Source organism: Fistularia commersonii, chromosome 35 (assembly GCF_037954325.1).
Source record: "Fistularia commersonii isolate RoL2024-O1a breed Wild chromosome 35, RoL_Fcom_v1.0, whole genome shotgun sequence".
NCBI classification, from domain to species: Eukaryota; Metazoa; Chordata; class Actinopteri; order Syngnathiformes; family Fistulariidae; genus Fistularia; species Fistularia commersonii.
The window spans coordinates 2783012-2802186 of record NC_141318.1 but is presented as its reverse complement, the minus strand read 5'-3'; the positions used below and the strand labels follow the sequence as shown (position 1 = coordinate 2802186).

At 50.1% G+C, this 19175-nt stretch overlaps 1 protein-coding gene across 1 annotated transcript in view; it reads left to right on the top strand.

The window, feature by feature from the left end:
* Positions 1 to 5963: 5963 nt before the first annotated feature.
* Positions 5964 to 19175, top strand: part of rbm20 (RNA binding motif protein 20) — a 30977-nt gene continuing 17765 nt past the window's right edge. Inside the window, exon 1 of the mRNA XM_086142551.1 lies at positions 5964 to 6197. Within this exon, the coding sequence (XP_085998677.1) occupies positions 6136 to 6197 (62 nt within the window). The 5' untranslated portion in view covers positions 5964 to 6135. The remainder of the gene's footprint in view (positions 6198 to 19175) is intronic.

Here is a 19175-nt window from a genome sequence, read left to right as displayed (position 1 = left end):
ACGTTCTTTATAAAAGTGTGTTTTTAGGGGAGAGGTCCGTCCATCATTCCCCCGGGGCTGACTGCGGCCCTCTACTTGGCTCACTTCGACCCATGTTTACGTGAAATAGCATTCTTCTCACATTTTCCTTGCAGTATGTGATCTGCACCACCAGATGGCGCTCCACAGCTCTTAATCTTTCCAAGAATTTACTTTTCTTGACTGTCTTTTTTGTCACCCTGCATGAGAAAGAAGGGTAAAACCAGCAGCGAGCGTCTCATCGGCTATGGAAGCGTAACAATAAGGAGCTAGCTTAATGTTAAGCATGCTATCAATTGTCACGTGGGTTAGCGGCTACCTCAGACTCAGCAAGCCCAGGGTATCGGTCGATCTGCTCTTGGAGACATCGACCCAAAAGGTAGTCATCCTCTACAAACAGGTCATAGGGGCCAGGAGTGAATCCAGCAGATTGCGAAGAAGCTCTTAATCGTATTTCCACAGATGCTCTGGTTTTGATTCCGACCTGTAGGAAATTTCAACTCCTTCTCAGAACCCGACAAACGTCTCCAACCTTGTTCTCCACCTCGTTCTGCTTCTGCGAGAACGTTAGGAACCTGAATGCGTCACGCCACCCTGCCCGAGCTGAGGAAAAACCATTGACGCTGGTCCCTGTTCCCTTCAAGTCCACTGATAATTAGTTCTTTATTTAATTTCTGAATCCATTAATTAAAAAGCAGCACACTGGAAATAGACTTGTTGAAGTAGCGGTACTCCTACGCTGGTGTGAGTCATGACAGCGGGACCTTGACAAGACTGCCCCCTAGTGGAGGGACATACTTCTATCATCAGATGCAGCAACAGCGTGTGAATGAAAGTGTGTGTGTGTATGTGTGTGTGTTTCCAGATTCTTATCAATCACCTGCACTCCCCTTGAAACAATTTTTTTTTTAATCCTCCCTGACTTCCACCATTTCCTGTCTCGCAGGTATTTACCACGTCCCCGTTTTTGTTGGATAACTCATAACCAGTAATTTGAAAGGTCACCCCCACACACACACACACACACACACACACACACACAACCTGTCCAACATGTCCCTTCAGTCTCACCCTATAAACACCCCCACACACACTCCCTGAACGTGCCGCTCTGGTAGCAGTCGCTCATTAGCAAGCCCCCTCAGTAAAAACGACTTTTTTTTTTTTTTTGTCCTCCCAACCCGCCCAAGGCAATTTGTTGTCTAGCAGGTGGTTGTTTTTAAGGACAGGGCAACCTGCGACCCCATTGGCCGGGCCCCGGGGGGCTGAGCGGCGGCCCCGAGTCCCGTCCGTGACCCGGCAATCTCTTCCCACTGCCGGCCGATCACATACATTTTTGGATCCTGACATATGTGAGCATACGTGTCAATGGAAGACATGGGTGACAGTGTTTGCATCAGGCCTTGCGGGCCGGATGGGTCATGTGACTGTCAATACAACGACAGATTGAGAAGCTTCTAGATCTGAGAAGAAGCTGTGAGCCTGAGCAAGGCTTCCTGGATCACTTCTTCACTCCTTGTCCCCTTCTTACTCCATAACCTGATGCTGCTGGAGTCAAGAGCAAGTGGCCCCAGGGACTCTATAGATAACTTCTCATTGCCAAAGGCCAAGTCCGTCCCATCGGGGGGGTCAATACCCCTGGTCCTCACAGCTGGCGGCGTCCTCCCCGGGACCAGCTTGGAGCCGGCCATCTCAGCCCTCCCGTGACCCCTCGGCCCCCCGGCTCAGCGGAGATGATGAGGCGGCCAGGCGGACCGCCTCACCTGTGAGGAGGTTCTTTAAACGCAAATCGACAAAGAGCAGCAAGTAGGAGGCATTTTATTTTACATTAATGTGTTGGCGGTCAAATGAAACTTTATCAAATGCATTGCGTTCACGGCTGCGATCACTATTTCGATTACACAAATACCAAAGCTATTTATCAAATTTTTTTTCCCCCCTATTTAAAAAAAATGGAATATTCCCCGGGAATGCACAAAGAAATGGCCAAGGTAGATAATTTCAAAGTAAAACAATTAGATTTTTGGCAAAAAAAAATATAGATATAGATGTGTGTGTGCACGTGTGCGTGTGTGTATACAAGTAAGTCAAGTAAATAAATCAGTCTGAATTGGAGCACCTAAACACTCATTCTCCAATCTGGCCCACTGGATTGCTGTGTTTTCTACCACTTCTTTTTCTAATGTATTTCTTTATTATTATTAAATTATTTGTATTCAAAATTTTCTGATTGTGCTTCGGTATTTAAATTTTCCAAACTTTCTGTCGTTTGATGTGCCAGGCTGCTATGGCAATTTAATTTCCCCTTGGGGATTAAATAGTTGTTTGTTTTTTCTTTTTTGGTATCACATGACTCTTAGTGAAAGAACCTGATTGGCCAGTTGTTCTGACACTTTTTAATCACTAAATTAACTAAATCCTTGATCTAAATCCCCATTTAAGAAGAAAAGGGAGTATGTATAAGGTCTCTAATTTCAAAATAAAGGTCAAGGACGCTTCAGGAAGCAGATTTCCACGGGGTTGATACTCCAGTCCTGCGAAATCCGTGCCACCCAGTGAGTTGTCATGGCGATTAAAGTAATTGAGTCCGCATCAATGACTTAAATTTATATAAACAGCACCACTCGGAGGGAGGTTTTACTCTCCTGATTAATGTTTATCTAGCCGGCGGGCGCTGAGCCCGCTGGGGCCCCTGGAGCCGCCGGGGCCTCCGGCGCCCGCTGGGTTGCGACTCAAGGCATGAGTCGACCTGTGGTTTTGTTTTTGTTCTTTATGTGCGAATGATTCATCCCTCGCTGGACATGATTGGACGGGGGGTTGTCGGGGGCGATGGGGGGGGGGGGGGGGGCAAGGTGTGACCCTGAGCTGCCGCCGCCACCGTGGCTTAATTTTAGTTTGGAAAAAAAAAAAAAGGAGCCATCTGTCGTCCCTCGGTGGACGAGGGTGGAATTTACAGGCTGCTGTCAGTGATTGTCGGGCCCTTTTTATGAGTTTTATGAGGTCATGTGTTTTCTTCATCCCCGGCCAAATGCTGACCAGCGGACTTAACCCCTGTGGAGAGTGTGTGTGTGTGTGTGTGTGGCAGGGAAGCACATGTCTAAGTAAAGTAAACATCCTTTGAAGCCAAGTGTCTTAATTTGGCCTTTTTTCTCAAACAACACACACTCTTTTACACACACACGCGCATCCTGCTGCTGGTGCACCCCCAGGCGCCGTCCTTGTGTGTGTGTGTGTGTTTTTAAGAAATGCACTTTCAGCCGCCTTTCACCTCCGTCCCTCGACAGGGGACCGAACCCCACGAACATTGAGGCTTTGTACACAACACACACACACACACTTTCAGCTATGACTCCCTTCAAACATTGATATCCCTTTGAAATGGAAATATGTCTGTGAACTTGTGTGTGTGTGTGTGTGTTCTGCGCGGCATTGTATGATATTTGTGCGCGTGCGTGGCTGCGCATGTGTTTGACGTTTGCGGGAGCATGTACGTGTAACATGCTATATACGTGTGTGTGTGTCAGAGCCGTCTGTAATGGATACTCCGCTCTCATGCGATGAGCCGTGGCCTTGCGTGTACAAGCTCCGTGCTTGTAATTGCACAGGCTCTCGTCGCCGTGGCAACAACGAGGGTGTCGGAGGGGGTTGAAGCCCGAAATTGAGAAACTTCACACGCTAAGCCCGGTCGAGGTTCCCCCGCGCACACGCTGGCGCGGCTCCACCGCCCTGCAGCTGCACGGGGAGCTGATCCCGGGAAAACACTGGGAGCAGCTCCTGGTCGAAGCCGGGGGCGACAACCGGGAATCGATTGTCACGGGGGTCTCGGCCACGCAGGATCATCCGCTCAGTGAAACTGAGACACACACACACACACACACACACACACACACACAGACACACACACGTGGGTGTTTTTGTTTTCACTCCAACCAAGGGGATAAAACCGCTGTTCGCTTGATCCCCCGCGGAACAAGATCCACTTCAACTACCCTGCGAGTGTTTTTTTTTTTTTTTCTTGGGGGTGAAAGAGTATAGTAAAACACACACACACACACACACACGCAGAGTCACTGAAGCTTGGGGTTTATAGGCGTTTGCTTCTCATGTGGATGAAAACCTTCATCATGTTTGCACTCTGTTAGCAAAGATGCTAATTAGCCTGCATGGCGGGGAGCCAGCCGTTCCTGCTCCCTCTTCGCTAGCTCCTTCTGCTAACAGTGGCTTGGACGTATTTTAGGAGATGGAAAATAGTAGAAACACATTGATGGGATGGAGTTCAGGCTGTGTCCATAGTAGCTGCAGGACTTTAGGGACCTCTGGGGAAACGGGCAGCCGGGCGGGGCGACCGTTAATTTTCACCTTTTTAATAGACGGCAGCCTCAGGGTCGCGTCTCCTTTGACGACCTTGAGCACAGGCCCGAGGTCGTCAGAGGAGCAGAGCGTTCGCCGACATCAGCCTCCGCCGCCCGTCGCGTTCCTCGTCGAATTTGATCGTTTTTGCAATTTGCAGACGCTCCTTCGGTACGCTAGCTGAAAGAGGACACCTGGTGCTAATGGTTTAGCCGGAACACGAGGGGCACAGCTGACATCGAGGCTAACGAAGCGGCGCGGGCGTCGGACGCCCCGTCCCATCCCGCCCCCCGAACCACAAACAGATTAGTACAGATTAGCCGGACACGCCCCTGTTGCCGCCGTGAGTCACCCTGGCATGTACCATTGTAGGAGCCACTTCGTGCTACAGTGGTATCTACTTTCTCACAAGGCCAAAAATAAATGATGGGGGGGCACAGGGGGTACGGCGGGGGGTAGGGTGGGGGTGGGGGCGGCGGCGGAGGCGAGGGGGGGGGGGGTCTGTTACGTGGACATCACATGAACACATGCCTGCGCATATGCGCCGCGTAGCGAGTGTCCCGATGGCTGTCAGCGAGGAATCTGGCAGATATTTAAGACGCTCGGACACTCGTCGTCGCGAAATGAGAGGCGAGGAGTTTCTCCCTGCAGGTGGCGCCGGCGGGGGACGCGCCACCTGTGACACACACACACACACACACACACACACACACACATGCACAACCCAGAATAAGATGCTGGTACCAGAAAAGAAGGGGTGATAAAGACCCTTTTTTTAGCGGCTTATGCTAACCTTGTCAATGTTCTAATAGTTTTATGTGTTTCCAGATGTTCGTGGAGAAGAACCCCCCACCCCTGCCGAGAGGGTGGACCTCGTCGATTGGGTCCATCGTCCTCCACCGTCCACGGAGGTGATGTTCTCCGCCCTCTGCTTCACACCCAAACACACCTTTTGGCTCTGGCAGGTGGAGCCCGTCATCGCGTGTGAATAATCTGACGCCGTGAGGTTTAAATGGAACCCGACCCCACCGGCCGGTGACGACACCGGCCCCGGGGACTCTCACTGGCCCGGGGCCGCTGCCAGCAAGTGTGTGTCGGCAGCGAGGTGATAATCAGCGGCGACCGAGGGGTTTCTCGTCACTGTTGCCATGCGGAGCGGGACCCTCCCGGGGAGAACAGGCCTCGGCTCCACCGCCCAAACCCGTAGGCGGAGCCGGATCTGGAGCCGAGACGGCAACGACCCCTCACCTCACCACCTGGCGGCACGGAGAGGAGCCGGAGGGGAAGCGAACCAGAAAGACGCCGCCGGACAGAAGAGGTGGAGGAGGGCCGGAGGGGCGGGCGGGCGGGCGGGGGCTCTGCCTTCTTTTGCTGCTGTCGATCAGGGATCGCCGGGGTTGAAGTTGCCCCCCGTTAAAGTGCTCAGCAGCAGGTCCTCCGCCCCCTCCGCCCTCCACCCTCCACCCTCCACCCCCCCAGCTGCCGACCCTCCTTCGCTCCGTCCGGCAGCTTCAGAGACAGAAACAGCAGGCGGGAGAAAGTTGCCTCATCAGGACTTTGCTGTCTTTGGACGCTGGTAGTTATTTTTGAGGGAGGGGCCGGAGTGAGGGTGTGTGTGTTCGTGTGTGTGTGTGTGTGTGTGTTTGAGGGCAATTAGGAGTTGTTAAGGCTGCAGGTGGTGCCGGAGGGAGTTTGTTTTGTCCCGCCGCCAGCCTTGGGATTGGACATTTCGGCTTAGCGGCGCCGAAGGGGAGACGGAGCAGAACCATGCCGGGGACGGGACGAGCCGGCGGCTTCCCCGCCGAGACGCCGGGAGACGCCTACCTGAGGTAAGAGGGGGAACCCGCCGCCGCCGCCGCCGCCGCCGCCGCCACAACGGGATGTGGAGGGAAGTCGGGCTGACCGCTGGAATCTGTGCTCCGGTACTCGCTGCTTGTAGCGCTGCCTGAAGTGGAACCTGGAAGGGTTCCGGTGTCTCTATTTGTAAACCTGGAAGAATCAACAAAAAGCAAAAATAACATGTTTGGTTTCCTCCCGATTTGAAATAGAAATCTCAAAAGTTCAACACTTCTCAAAGGTTTTCCAATATTTGTGACATTTTAATTTTGAGTATTTTGTTCTACTGCTGAGATTAAATAGATACATGTGTAAAGTCAGTATTTAAAATCTAATTTAGCGTTTCATTAAAAAAAAAGTGATTTATTGACAGGCGAGATGTAGTTTTCTGTGTCGTAGCGCTGCTGATGTACACGGCGACCTTGTACAAAAGCACACACTCCTACCACTTCCACTCCTATTTCTGGTTTCATTTGTTCTCATCTGATTTTAGTGTTTTTATTTCATAAAGCATTTAAAAGAAAATTAAATCTACACCTCAGGCAGTCCAGATCGGCGCTGACTTTCAGAATAAAATAGACTATATAATAAAGTAGAATTCTCTGCCTTTATTTTAAAATTCGATGTTCGTTTTAGGTTATTTTATTTTTCTAGAATATCGGTAAAATATTAGTATGAGAAATTAGTTTTTATTTGTTGTTTTTTTTTTTTAAATGTTATCCGACCGGCTTCCTGTCGCCGCTCCTCTTCCTTATCGCTCGCATTCCTGCTCCTCATCCTCCAGGCCGACGCTCTCACCGCTCCTTTGTGGGGGGGGACTCGCTTTATTGATCACCGCATATTGGAGTGTGTGTGTGTGTGTGTGTGTGTGTGTGTGTGTCCAGATGCATCACACTGGGAGGAAGTGTGTGTGTGTGTTGGGTACGCCACGGGGACAGGAAGTGACCCGGCGGCCAAACATGGATTCGTGGTCCGCCGCTAATTTTAGCCCCCGATGGACGGACGATGGCCTTCTTTATGCCTTTAAATCTGTGCACGGTTATTGATCCCATATTGACTGTCTATCGATAGAATACACTCATAATATAAATTAATCTCATCAGATTCTAAAAAGAGAAAAAAAGTAAAATCATGGATTGAAATTTATTTTATAAATTAATTTTAGAATTATCTCCATCATTTCTGTTATTTTTGTGGATGTTTTAAGAAGTCTTATTTTTAGCCCTTTATTTATAAATATTTTTTAAAGAAAATTACACACACACACACACACGCACACACACACACCTATATATATATATATATATATATATATATATATATATATATATTTATCGTTACCCAAGCACCCAAAGAAATGGCTGACTTCGTTCCTGAAAGGTTTTAGGGTGGGGCCGAGGGGGGGTTGGGGGTTGGGGTGCGGTTTTGGGGGTCAGGGGGTCGCGGGGCGCCGCAGCACGTGACCGCAGATTTACGGCGCCGGAGCTCTCGTTTTCATCTCTTCCCTCTCTTTTTTACTGTTTCACTTTACTCGTCTTACGCCGTCTTTCCCACCTGCCGGCTCTATATCACTCCACCGCCGTATGGCCCCCCCACCCGGATGGTGTGTGCGGGGGTAGCAATATGTGTGTGTGTGTGTGTGTGTGTGTGTGTGTGTGGTGAAAGTCGCCTCTGATCGCTTCAAGCATGCCGAAAGACGGCATTTGTAAAGTCGACAGGAAAAAAAAAAAATCAAGCTTCATCTTTTCCGCCGCCGACGTGAGAAGATGTAGCAGGGAAGGTAAAAACCTGTTTCTCCTGGAGGAAGTTCTCCATGCTTGTCTGAACCTCCTGAGACCTTCCACCCCGTGGAGAAACCACTCCACCGAGGCCTTCAGGTGACCTTTTAAAGTTCAGTAAAACACATGAAGGCGACACACTACTAAAGTATGTCCCTCCGTATCTTGAAGTGCTTCATACTTTGAGGGATCTCGCTGGTGTTCCTGCTCTCCAGGGTCTGAGGTTCTCGCGTTCCCCCAGGTTCCTCTGGGAGGTCCGTCCCATCGGCGAGGAGTCACAAACACCGGATCGTCTGTCAGCGTTTCAGATCCGACCGCCGATTTGCCTTTTTCCTGCTTTTGCCCCGTCTCAGCGGTGTGTGTGTTTGTGTGTGTGTGTGTGTGTGTGTGTGTGTGTGTGTGTGTGTGTGTGTGTGTGTGTGTGTGTGTGTGTGTGTGTGTGTGTGTGTGTGTGTGTGTGTGTGTGTGTAACAGGACACGCTGAGTTGAGTTTTCTCACCCTGAACTGGAAGAAGAGGCCGATTGTCTTAAAGCGAATGTGTAAGTCAGTATCATAATGGTACGTTCCGCTGGGGGGGTGTTTGTCATGTCAGTGTTAAGCTCCCGACCCCCCAAAAAAAAAACATTTTTTGGGTCGTCCAAACCGTGCAATCTGATCTTCAGCAGTGGTGAGGTGTGTCTAGAATCATGCGGCAGAAATGTTCTGGTGGAACATACCATCTCCAACCTTGGAGAACTCGCCCCCACTGATCGGTGACCGTGGATTAACCACAGGGTTTGACCTGGATGGACCAGCTGTCAATCACCAACCCAGCTGTCAATCATCCAGCCGTTCGCCCTCTCGTTCCCTCCCGCTGACATCGTGGTCTTCAGTGAACCTGCTGACTGTTTTTTGGAGTGCGGGAGGGAGACGGAGAACGTGGCGAGAACCCGGCAGGAGAACCTTAGGAGAACCATGTTGGCATCTAAATATGTAAGTCCACTTATTGTAATGTTTATCGTCCTCCTTCTGGTCTTTCTGTCTCCAATGACGTGTCCAGGCAGGTTCTCCAGGTTCCTCTCCATCTCAGTCATGTTCCTCCAGAGGGATTATAATCCGGATGGAATTAAATTGATTAGCTCCAGACCAGACCAAAAATGGTCCGCATGCCCTCCCGCTCCGGGTTGATCTTAAAAACGGCGGCGGTGAGCGCGGGGCCCGATTTATCGACCAATCAGACGTGGCGGCGGCGAGGAGAACCAGCCCTTGATCCCGTGGACGCCGACCCGGTAAAACGACCCTGAGAAATCCGGTAAATGTAAAGGCAACGTCAGCTTGTAAAGTATACGTGGAGATTAGCCCCCCCTCCCCCCACGAAGGCCCGCTAATCCCCGCAGAATACCCCGAGTCCAGGCTCTTTCTGGGCGCGCCAATGCTTCCTCCTTGGAACAGGAAGTTGTATCTGACCTCGACTCGCGGGGGCAATCAATCACCCCCCCGGGATCAGCACTTCATCAGCGGCGTCCTGGCACGGCGTGAAAGGGCCGGCTTCGGACCCAAATCTAAAATTAAAGGAGCGTTCACGCAGGGGGGGACGGGGTCTCCGGGGGGGTATTAGTCTTCGGCTGTCATCGGGGGCCGGGGGGGCCGGCGGGGCCGATGACAGACCCTCCGGCGGAGCCAGGCGTCGGAACCGGGTCGCCAACGGTGTGGATGATCTGGCTCAAGTTGTGGCGGCGGCGCCCTCAAATTTGACCTTATTATCATCTCATCTGCAAGAAAACCCAAACAGAGACGGAGAGGAACCCGGAGGAGCTCCTAGGAAATTGACAAAGAAGGAAAATAATCCCTGGAGGAAGAAGGAGGAGGACCATGAACACAACAGACGTCACACTCGAATATCAGGATTCTGTGTGTGTGTGTGTGTGTGTGTGTGTGTGTGTGTCATGGGGGATCATATCGCTGCCGGATTAAAACGGTCACTTATCCAAGATTCCGATCATGACCCGGGTTCTTTGAATGCGGCACCAGGTTCCCCGCGTTTTTCCTCCGAGCAACTCCAGCCTGGAGAACCCTGGCCGGGTTCTGGGGGTTCCCGAGATCCTCAAAGAGGGGTCACAGGCTGAAATCCCCTCGACGCCGCACGGGACCGGGGTAGAACGCGATCCGTTGCTCCCGGGCCGCTGAGTCAGGTTCTATGTTTGAGGTCTCGGTTCAGCCCGTTCCACGTTCCCGACCGCCGTCACATGACGTTCTCCTCTCGCCGACCGGGTTCTTGGGTTCCCGCCTTCCACCCGCCGGGATTTATTCATGGATCCCCCCCCACCACCACCCCGATGAACTTCGACCTCTGTGCACCTTCTGTGAGCCGCTTTGTAAACAGATCGGATGATTGACTAATTTAATCTAAACTAGTAGTCTCATCTAATCTGAACTAATGCACTGTCATTTGATCTCATCTAATCCCATCCAGTGTAATCGAATATAATCTGAACTAATGCAATGTAAACTGACCTAATCTGATCAGATTTCATCTCAACCATCTATTCGACTCTGAATGAATGTAATGTAATCTGCTCCCATGTGATGTCATTTAATCTAATCTAATCTGGACTCATTTAATCAGAGTTGATCTAATCTGAACTAAAAATATGAATACTAGTTATCAGTAATGGCCACCCAAAAAAAATATTATTATTATTATTTTAGTTTTTTCCAGCTAACTCTAAAATGAGAATTTGCCAGATTTGGAGATTATACTGGAATTAGGATTGGGGATTGTGGAATAGAGTTCTGAAAGTTCTAGTCCTGCTTGTAGACGTTGAGGATTTGTACATTGGGTTTAGATTTGGAGTTGAGGATTAGGATAGGATTAGGATTTGAGAAACTGGAAAGTTCCAGATTCTGGACCTGGTTCCCATTCAGATCAGGGATTATTTGTGGAGCTCTGTAATCTGTAGTTGTTGTCGTCTTCCCTGTGTGGCCTCCGCAGGGAAGGTCCTGATCCCCCGCTGGATTTTCCACGGCTGCAGACGGAACACACTTGTAAAACAAAGTGGCACAAACTATTACCTAGAATGAGTTTACGTTCCTGCGCGGCGACAATCCGTGATAATCCCAACCCCGGCCCCCCTGCGCTCTCTTCCCGTGGAAAAGACGGGGGCCGGTCCGAGGAACCCCGACAGGAATAGAAGCAGACGGAACGGAGCTGGGGGATTCGCTCGCCCTGCTGTCCAGGCTCCGCGTAAATCATAGGCCCCGGACTGTCGGCGATTATTGAATTAAGGCCCGGATTCTCGCGGCGAGCAGCCCGGCCAATCCTGCGAGGGGGGGCGGCGACGGCGGCGGCGGTGGCTATCTATAGGCCGGTGATAGCAGAGATGCCACGGCTGCTCCCTTTGTTTAATAACCTTCATACTGTTATCCTTTATCACCATTGGGCTGATCCTAATCTGTCTCGGCGGCTTTCATTCATTCATTTGTGATCCGGACAGTTTATCTTGCGAGAACCTGCAACGTTCACCCCGTCGTTCACACATCGTCATGCAAACATCACACATCTTGGAGACACAGCTCACCCTTCATGAATGCGTCATATACATGTACGACTGTTCGCCCTTTTATTTACGTGTCATAAAGAGACACACAACCGTTCATTCTTTTGTTCCCCCCCCCGCTTTCTGGCCCGGTTGGTACGGTCCGGCCCGGCCGTGGGCATTTCGTCCGCGTCGCTCGGGACGCCGCCGGGAAGGCCTTAAAAGAGGCGCTGCGCCCGCCTCTCGGGTCGCCGGCTCCTATTTTTGTGATGCAAAAAATAAAATAGAGCTCCGAAAAGGTGGAGCTGTAAAACTGACGTAAACCGGGTGTCGCTATGGCAACCGTACACCGCCTCATCCGGTTACGGGCGCTCTCGCAGGGCGAGGTGTTATATTTGTCCACTTGTTTACGTTGAAGAAGAACCTGTGTGAACAAAACGTGTGTTTGCACACATTCCGACCAATCAGAGACCTGCGGACGAGGAATTCTGATTGGTTTTCAAAAATAGGACGTCTATTTCCTCCTACCTGGGTTCCCGCCATGTTCTCCTCCCCAAGTTCTCTCCAAAAACAGCAAGTTGATCGTACTAGTCCCTTATTGTGAACGGTCTGATGATTGACAGCCGACCCGTCCAGTTTAAGCCCCGCCCCTCCCTGGTGATTGGCTGCGGCCCTGCCGTTGACCCCGCGTGCGGGACATCTCGTGTGGACGAAGAGTGAAATTATAGAAAGCGGAGGAAAGGGTTTTAATCTCCGCATTTTGTGGGCGGAGTTTGGCGCGAATCCCGGCAGCTGCAGCTGCACGCCGCCCGCGTCGCTCCCGGAGCGGCGACCCCTCGCCAGCGGGTCGCCGCATAGCTCGCTAACGGGTTTACATGCAGGGATTAGGCGGGGATGGACGAAGCGGGAGCGCCGATTCTCCCGGGACTACATGACCACCAGTGAGAACCACTCAACCTGTCACCACGTCGGACGCTCTTTCCTGTAATCGAACCCGAGGCCGGCGTGGACCGGGCCGGGTTCGTTCCCTTTAGAAAAGTGTGTTTTTTTTATTGGCAGCAGGAGAGCGGGGGAAATAATGGAGCCGAGCGCCACCGCTTCTGGCCAATCAGCCGGCGGTGATTTAGGGTATTCTGGGCGCCCTGTGGGTGAGTCATATAAAAGTTGGTTGTTGTGGAGTGAGTCAGCGGCGGCCTTACGTAACGCCAAAACACTTATTCTGGAAAGGAGGTCATGTGACACATCCAGCCTCTGCAGGATGATGTAACGGCTTCTGGAGGAGAGTTTTTGTTCCTCATTCATTCACACGTACAAACATTCACCCTCCTATTCACACGTCGTATAAAATCATGCAACCATTCACGAGTCATTTGTAAACAAACGCAATTCACCCTTTCATTCACTCATCATATAGAGACATGCAACCATTCACCTTCTCATTCAATCATCTGGCCAAAACAGGGCCTTCACTGAACCTCCTGGGTGTTCCCGGACCGCAGGAGCAACCTGGAGACTCCAGGCTCAGAGGGAATTGAACCCGCAACCTTGTTGCTATGACGGCGGAAGCGCTAACCGCAGTATGCTACCGTGTGTTAGCATTTTCTAGCCTCTTCTGACTGCTGAATCCTGAACCTCAGGCGCTCCCTGACGCCGCTATCGCCCTCTCCTGCCCTTATCAGGGCCCGGAGCTGGAGCCCGGGGGGGTGGAGTGGCGAGATAGCCCCCTTCCTGAAAGGATTGCCCACACAAACAGAGATAGAAAGTGATAGAGCGTCGCCGTCATGCCTGCCGGCTTCCAGCAGCAGATTAGGAGTCAGACATGCTAATGGTTGCGCCAACAGTGCGGGGGGGGATGTCTGTTTGTCAGCACAAGGTCACAACCCAAAACCGAGGGGCTTCCGCTGGATGACAACCCCCCGCCCGCCCCTTTCTACCCCGGTTAATCAATTGCCCCTCGGGGAGGCGAGGGGGCATCATGTGTTTGATTCGGCGATGGTTGTTATTAACACGTCTGCCCAGTCGGGGGAAGCTCGCCAGCGAACGCGTCCAAAAATAAGCCATTAATACGGCGGCAGTTATTCGGCGGGTGTCCGTGAGCCGCCGGCTATAAATAGTCCGGTTTGTTCCTGTGACTTATCAAACTGGAACTGACCTCAAGGGGGTGGGGGAGCGGTATTGTTTCATTCTTTAAAACTGAACACCTGAATAGCATCCGTTAGCCGTTAGCTTGAGCTTGGAGCGAGAGGCGGGGCTCGGCTGTCAGTCGTAGAGACTTTCATAACTGCACGAACCCGTTTTGCACAATACATTTTTGTCCTTACTATGATGTGGAATCAGCCGAGGATGTGTTTTCCGACTTCCAAACGATCATCAGTCGTGGTTAAATGATCTTCATTTGGGAAAAGGCTGGCTCACATAAATAAGCGTAACTGTCCGAAAAAGCCAAAAGAAAGTCCTCCTCCCGCTCTTCGTGGAAGCGAAATGCTTTTGGCTTCTTATTTTAATACCCTTTCTTAAGTTGGAAATGAAATAAATTGGAGTATAACTAGATAACGCGCCAGCTTGCTAGACTTTTGCAGCATTAAGCGCCGTGCTAAGATGGAGAACCTGGAGGAAATCCAGGCAGGAGCTCTCAGAGAAGTAGACGTTCTATGATTTCTCCCAGTCGCGTGACGTCCGATGGAACCCCGGCCTGGATCGGAGCTGAGTTTGAGGGACGGATGAGCTTCTCCGGACGTTCCTGGAAAAACCTCCGGCTGCTTCAACAAGGTTTCCCCAGGAACATCGCTCAATTATTCCAGTAATTGGAATAGTAGTTTTACCACACGGCGCTAAGTTGCGGTCTTGAGGAAAATGGGAGGGTCTGGAGCTGCGGAGCTTCACGCCGCACATGTCGCCTCCATGTTCTCCAGCCTGGAAGTGTTGGGATTCAGCTGTCAGTAACTCGTCAATGGGAAGATGGAAGGGCAGCAACCCTACCCCCACCCCCTCCCGCGGGTGGATTTCACTCCCCGTGCAGCTCCAGCTCCCCCCCGCCGCCCCACTGTTCACCCGATTGGACGTCTCCATATGATTGACGCCGATCCGTCCGGTTAAACCCCGCCTCTTTCTCTTGTGTTGCACGGCAGCAACACGCAGTGATTATCAGCACATGAAACCCTCACGCTTATACTCTGTAGTCGTACTGACTACTCTTTATTTATGTAATTTTATGTTGTTTTTTTTTTTTATATTTTTCTAATTATTTATTTATATTTTATGTATATTTTTTAAATATTTTTCTAATTATTTATAATGATTTACCTCTAATTTATGTATTTTTTATATATTTTTCTCATTATTCAGAATTATTTATTTATTTATACTTAATGTATTGTTTTTTTTACATTTTTCTAATTATTTATAATTATTTATTTATATTTTAGGTATTTGTTTATCCATAAATAAATCCTTCTATGCATTTATTTATGATTATAAGTTAAAAAAAATGTTTTTTTGATGTGTTTGTGTACTTGACAGAATCACACTGACAGTGTACTTGCTACCCTTAAATTCTCAATTTGATTTTTACTATTTTAAGTTTTTTAAATTGAAAATATTCAGAGTGAAAGAGCCTGGTTGGATAAGGGGTTCGGGGGTCTCCACCCCCTCCTCCCGGCCTCCAATCCTCCCAACCTTGGTCCATTTGTCGCTCCGGGTTCGGAGAAGCAGCTGTTTGGAAATAAAATCTGCTGAGTTCACTCGCTTTCATTGTCGGGGCTAATTTGTGCTAATGGCTATTTGAGCAGCCCGGAGCTTCCCGGACATGCTGAGCCATATGGTCACCCTGCATGTGTGTGTGTGTGTGTGTGTGTGTGTGTTACCACGCTCTTGCTGGAATCCGTCCAGCGCTCAAAAACATGGTGTTCTCAAGCAGGCGGTAGCAAAGATGGATTTGCGCGAACGTTGCCAGATTCGTGATCTTATTTCAGGAATTTCTTCCAAACTCTCGACCCACATCCTGGAACTTCGGGATACTCAAGGCGCTTCCGCCGTCTCATGATTCATTCTGGCATCTCCAAAAAAAGGGTTGCAAGGAACACGGATCCCCTTGGGACGGTTCCTTCCATATTCCAGCATGTTTCTTGGCCACCCGTTGGTTGCTACCATCTTCGGTGGGTGTGAGAAAGGGGAAGGTCACCTGCCACAAGGGGGCGCTGCTGCGCCGCTCTGAGTCCTGACCAAGCTGGAGTTCTGGACATTGGAGTAGATGAATGAGCAGACCATGTGAAGGCTAGCTTGATGTATTGAGGGTGGATTGCTTACCTTACCGGATGGTTCTGTGTGACGAATCGTTCCTCCGGCCGGCGCTGGGCATCTCTGAGACTGTCGGGTCCTGTCGTCATGGCGATGCTGCCTCCAGATCCAGACCGGACAGGGTTGTAATTACAACTCCCCGCCGATCCCAAGCCTCCCCACCCCCCCTCTACCCCCCCCCCCCCCCATGTTCCTTCTACTTCTTCTTAAATCACTCCGCGGCCTCGATCCAAGATAAGCGTCAGATGTTTTGACGCGGCGCAGATCTACTTGGGACTTGTCTTGGATCCGATCCTCCAAACCCCCAATGGACAGGTCCAAAACCCAAAAACCTTCTCCTTGTGGGTTTTTCAAGAAGAGGGGTGATTTGTTTCCTCGCCGTCTTTGGATATATTCTGTTTTACGCCTTAAAGTATCTCGAAGGTACTCGTTTGGGGTATAAACTGATGAGCATACCGATGTACCCGAGCCTGACGCTGAGACCAGAGAATATTTATCAGTGTTAACTTGGCTTGTTCATTCTTCTTCCTTCAGCTCTGGGGGCGGGGCCTCCTGCTCCTTCCACTTCCTGTTTATTCCCGCCAGAAAACAGAAAAGGCAATCAGGCAGAGATGGGAATGTTTAGGGATGCAGCTCAGAACCTTTGGGGTTCTTCCTTGAAAGAACCCGATGTGAAGGGCCGGGGCGGCGCAGAGAGGCGCTTGATCAGTCAGGGCTATAAATAACTGTTCGACGGCAGCCTGAGAAATGGCTGGTCGGCCTCAGTTGTCAAAGCCTGGATCCTACGACAAAAATTCTCGCGATTGAACCAAAATGTCGTCATCATCCTTAATTTGAGCGCTCCCGTCCTGTCCCTCCCCTTTTTTTGGACTTTTTTACGCCGAGGGAAGGAGGGGTCACTGTGACCCAATGGAGACTCTAGTCAACCAGCTCTCAGCACCATGTCTAACACTCAGCAGATTACAGGTAAACCTCCTCTAGGGAGGAGGGGGCTTTTCTTAGCCATGTCACCACCCTCATGTCAAAACTGACCACAGACCACTTGATACCCCCACTCCCCACCCCTTACCCCAACCCCCCCGCCCTCCAAGAAACAGAGCAAGTACTGAAAAACTGTCAGAAAATCCCAATGTTGGCGAGCCATGCTAGTGTACCTTGGAGAACCCTGTTGTGCCTTGGAGAACCCCAGGGACCTTTGTAGAGTCTTAGGTGGCTCCAAGTACCCTGTAATGCCTGGGAGAATACTGGCGTGCATCAGTGAACTCTAAGGTACCCTGGAGAACCCTGAGTTGCTTTTCATAACCCCAGGGTAACTGATAGACCCCTCGGTTGCCTTGCAGACCCCAGGGTACCTGGGAGAACACGGGCATGCACTCGGAGAACCCTGCTGTTCCCCTGAGAATCCCAACATGCCTGGGAGAACATCTGCATGCCTCAGTGAACCCTAGGTTACCCAAGAGAACACTTGGTTGCCTTGCAGAACTCCAGGGTACCAGCATGCGCTTGGAAAACCCCGCTGGGCCTCCAAGAATCCCGGCGTGCCCCGTTGAACGCCGGCGGTTCTGAGTAATCCCGGAGACACTGGGTGGGATTATCTAGAAAAACAGATTCCGCTTACACGTTATGGATGTTCTCAGATTAGAGCCCAGATTTCTGCAGAAAGCCGGAGAACAGGTGAGGACTTCGGGACGTGTCGGCTGGAATGTTCTCTGGGTTCCGCGGGCGGGGAGGGGTGGGGGGGGGCAGCTGTCACTTCACATGGGTTTCTGTTCGACCTCCGGGGGTCACGGAGGGGGTCCGGGGTTCCCTCCCAACTCCCGACGCATGTTCGTCAGCGATGGCGGCGAGGAGAGGGCGACGTGCAGGTTCCTTTGGATCGGGACTCCGGTTCCACGTCGGGGTTCTCCTCTCCAAACATCCGTGGAGAACCGGTCGGAAACACTTCATCAGTGGAAAAGCCGCCGTGTCTTCAAGTGATGCCTCACTCAGGATCGGGCTGATGGGGGTCGTAGACCCTCCGACTCTCCGCCGCCAACATTCCTCACCCGTGGTCGGGGGAGCCATAAATCAATGGTGCCATAAATCAGTGACCCCACACCTCCACTCCTACACCCCTCCCAATGGTGCCAAATGTGGTGCGAGGCAAGCAGACCCTGTTTACTGGCCCGGGCCCCGAGACCGGGACTCCCATGCTTTGATTGAGAGCTTCAACTGAAGTGGAACCTCAGAGGATCAATTGAACCAAGCAGAGGTTTGTTTGGTCCTCGTCCCGATTGACTCTTTGAGGTCCCACTGGTTTTCGGCGCTTGTTTTAAAGGGCGAGTATGTCAAAGGAAGCCGATGCAGAGACGAGTCAGGGGTGAGGAGTTCTGGTGACGGGTCGGAGAACCCGGAGAACCCGAGGAACCGGTGAGAACAGTGCCCTCACATGATGGGAGGCACTGGTCCCATTAGATGTTGATGGGGAGGATCTCCTGGGGCCAGTTTTCTGCAATGTGTGGCGCCCCCTAGTGGCAGAGCTGGGAGCTGTTGAGTCAAATGCATACTCGCTGTGTGTGTGTGTGTGTCTGTGTGTGTGTGTGTGTCGGTGTGTTTCTATTCAGAATAGTTTTAGATTGCCATGTTTCTGTCTCACTCTCTCTCTCTCTCTCTCACGCACACACACACACACACACACACACACAACAAACCTCGAAACTTTTGTTCTCTAAAATTTGTCATCTTCTTTTTTATTACTTTATTGTAAAAATGTTTATTACTATTATTATTATTATTATTATTATTACAACCACCACAGCTGATAATATGAAATATTATAATCTCGGTTTCTTATTTTGTTGTATTTAGGACACACTCTATAACCTCAAAGTAGAAATACATCTCAAAATGCAGTTTTAACACTAGACATGACAATAATAATGATAATAATAATAATACTAATGAAAACTAGTTATAGTAGTAATAATAATAGTATTTAGCGAGGTAACAGTTACTGCTTGTCTGGTAAAGCTATACAAAAAATACTGCAAGTTACACTATGTCTTTAGTTACACTGGTTTTACGACTACATGAGTATTATAATTACTGTTGTTGCTTTTATCATTACATTACAATTACATTATATATTACATTATATTACAATTATTAAGTCAACAGTTACTGCAATTTTAGTACCATTATACAAGAAATAAATGTTCAGCTATTTCTATAATTATACTGATTCAAAAGGTGATTCTATTTTTATTATTGTCATTAGTATTTTTATTTGTACTATGAGTAGTGGTAGTATTACTACCACTAGTAGTGATAGTAGTACTATTTCTTTTTTTGTGTTAAATACAGTTTTTAATATCACAAAAAATTATAGTAATACATTTTGAG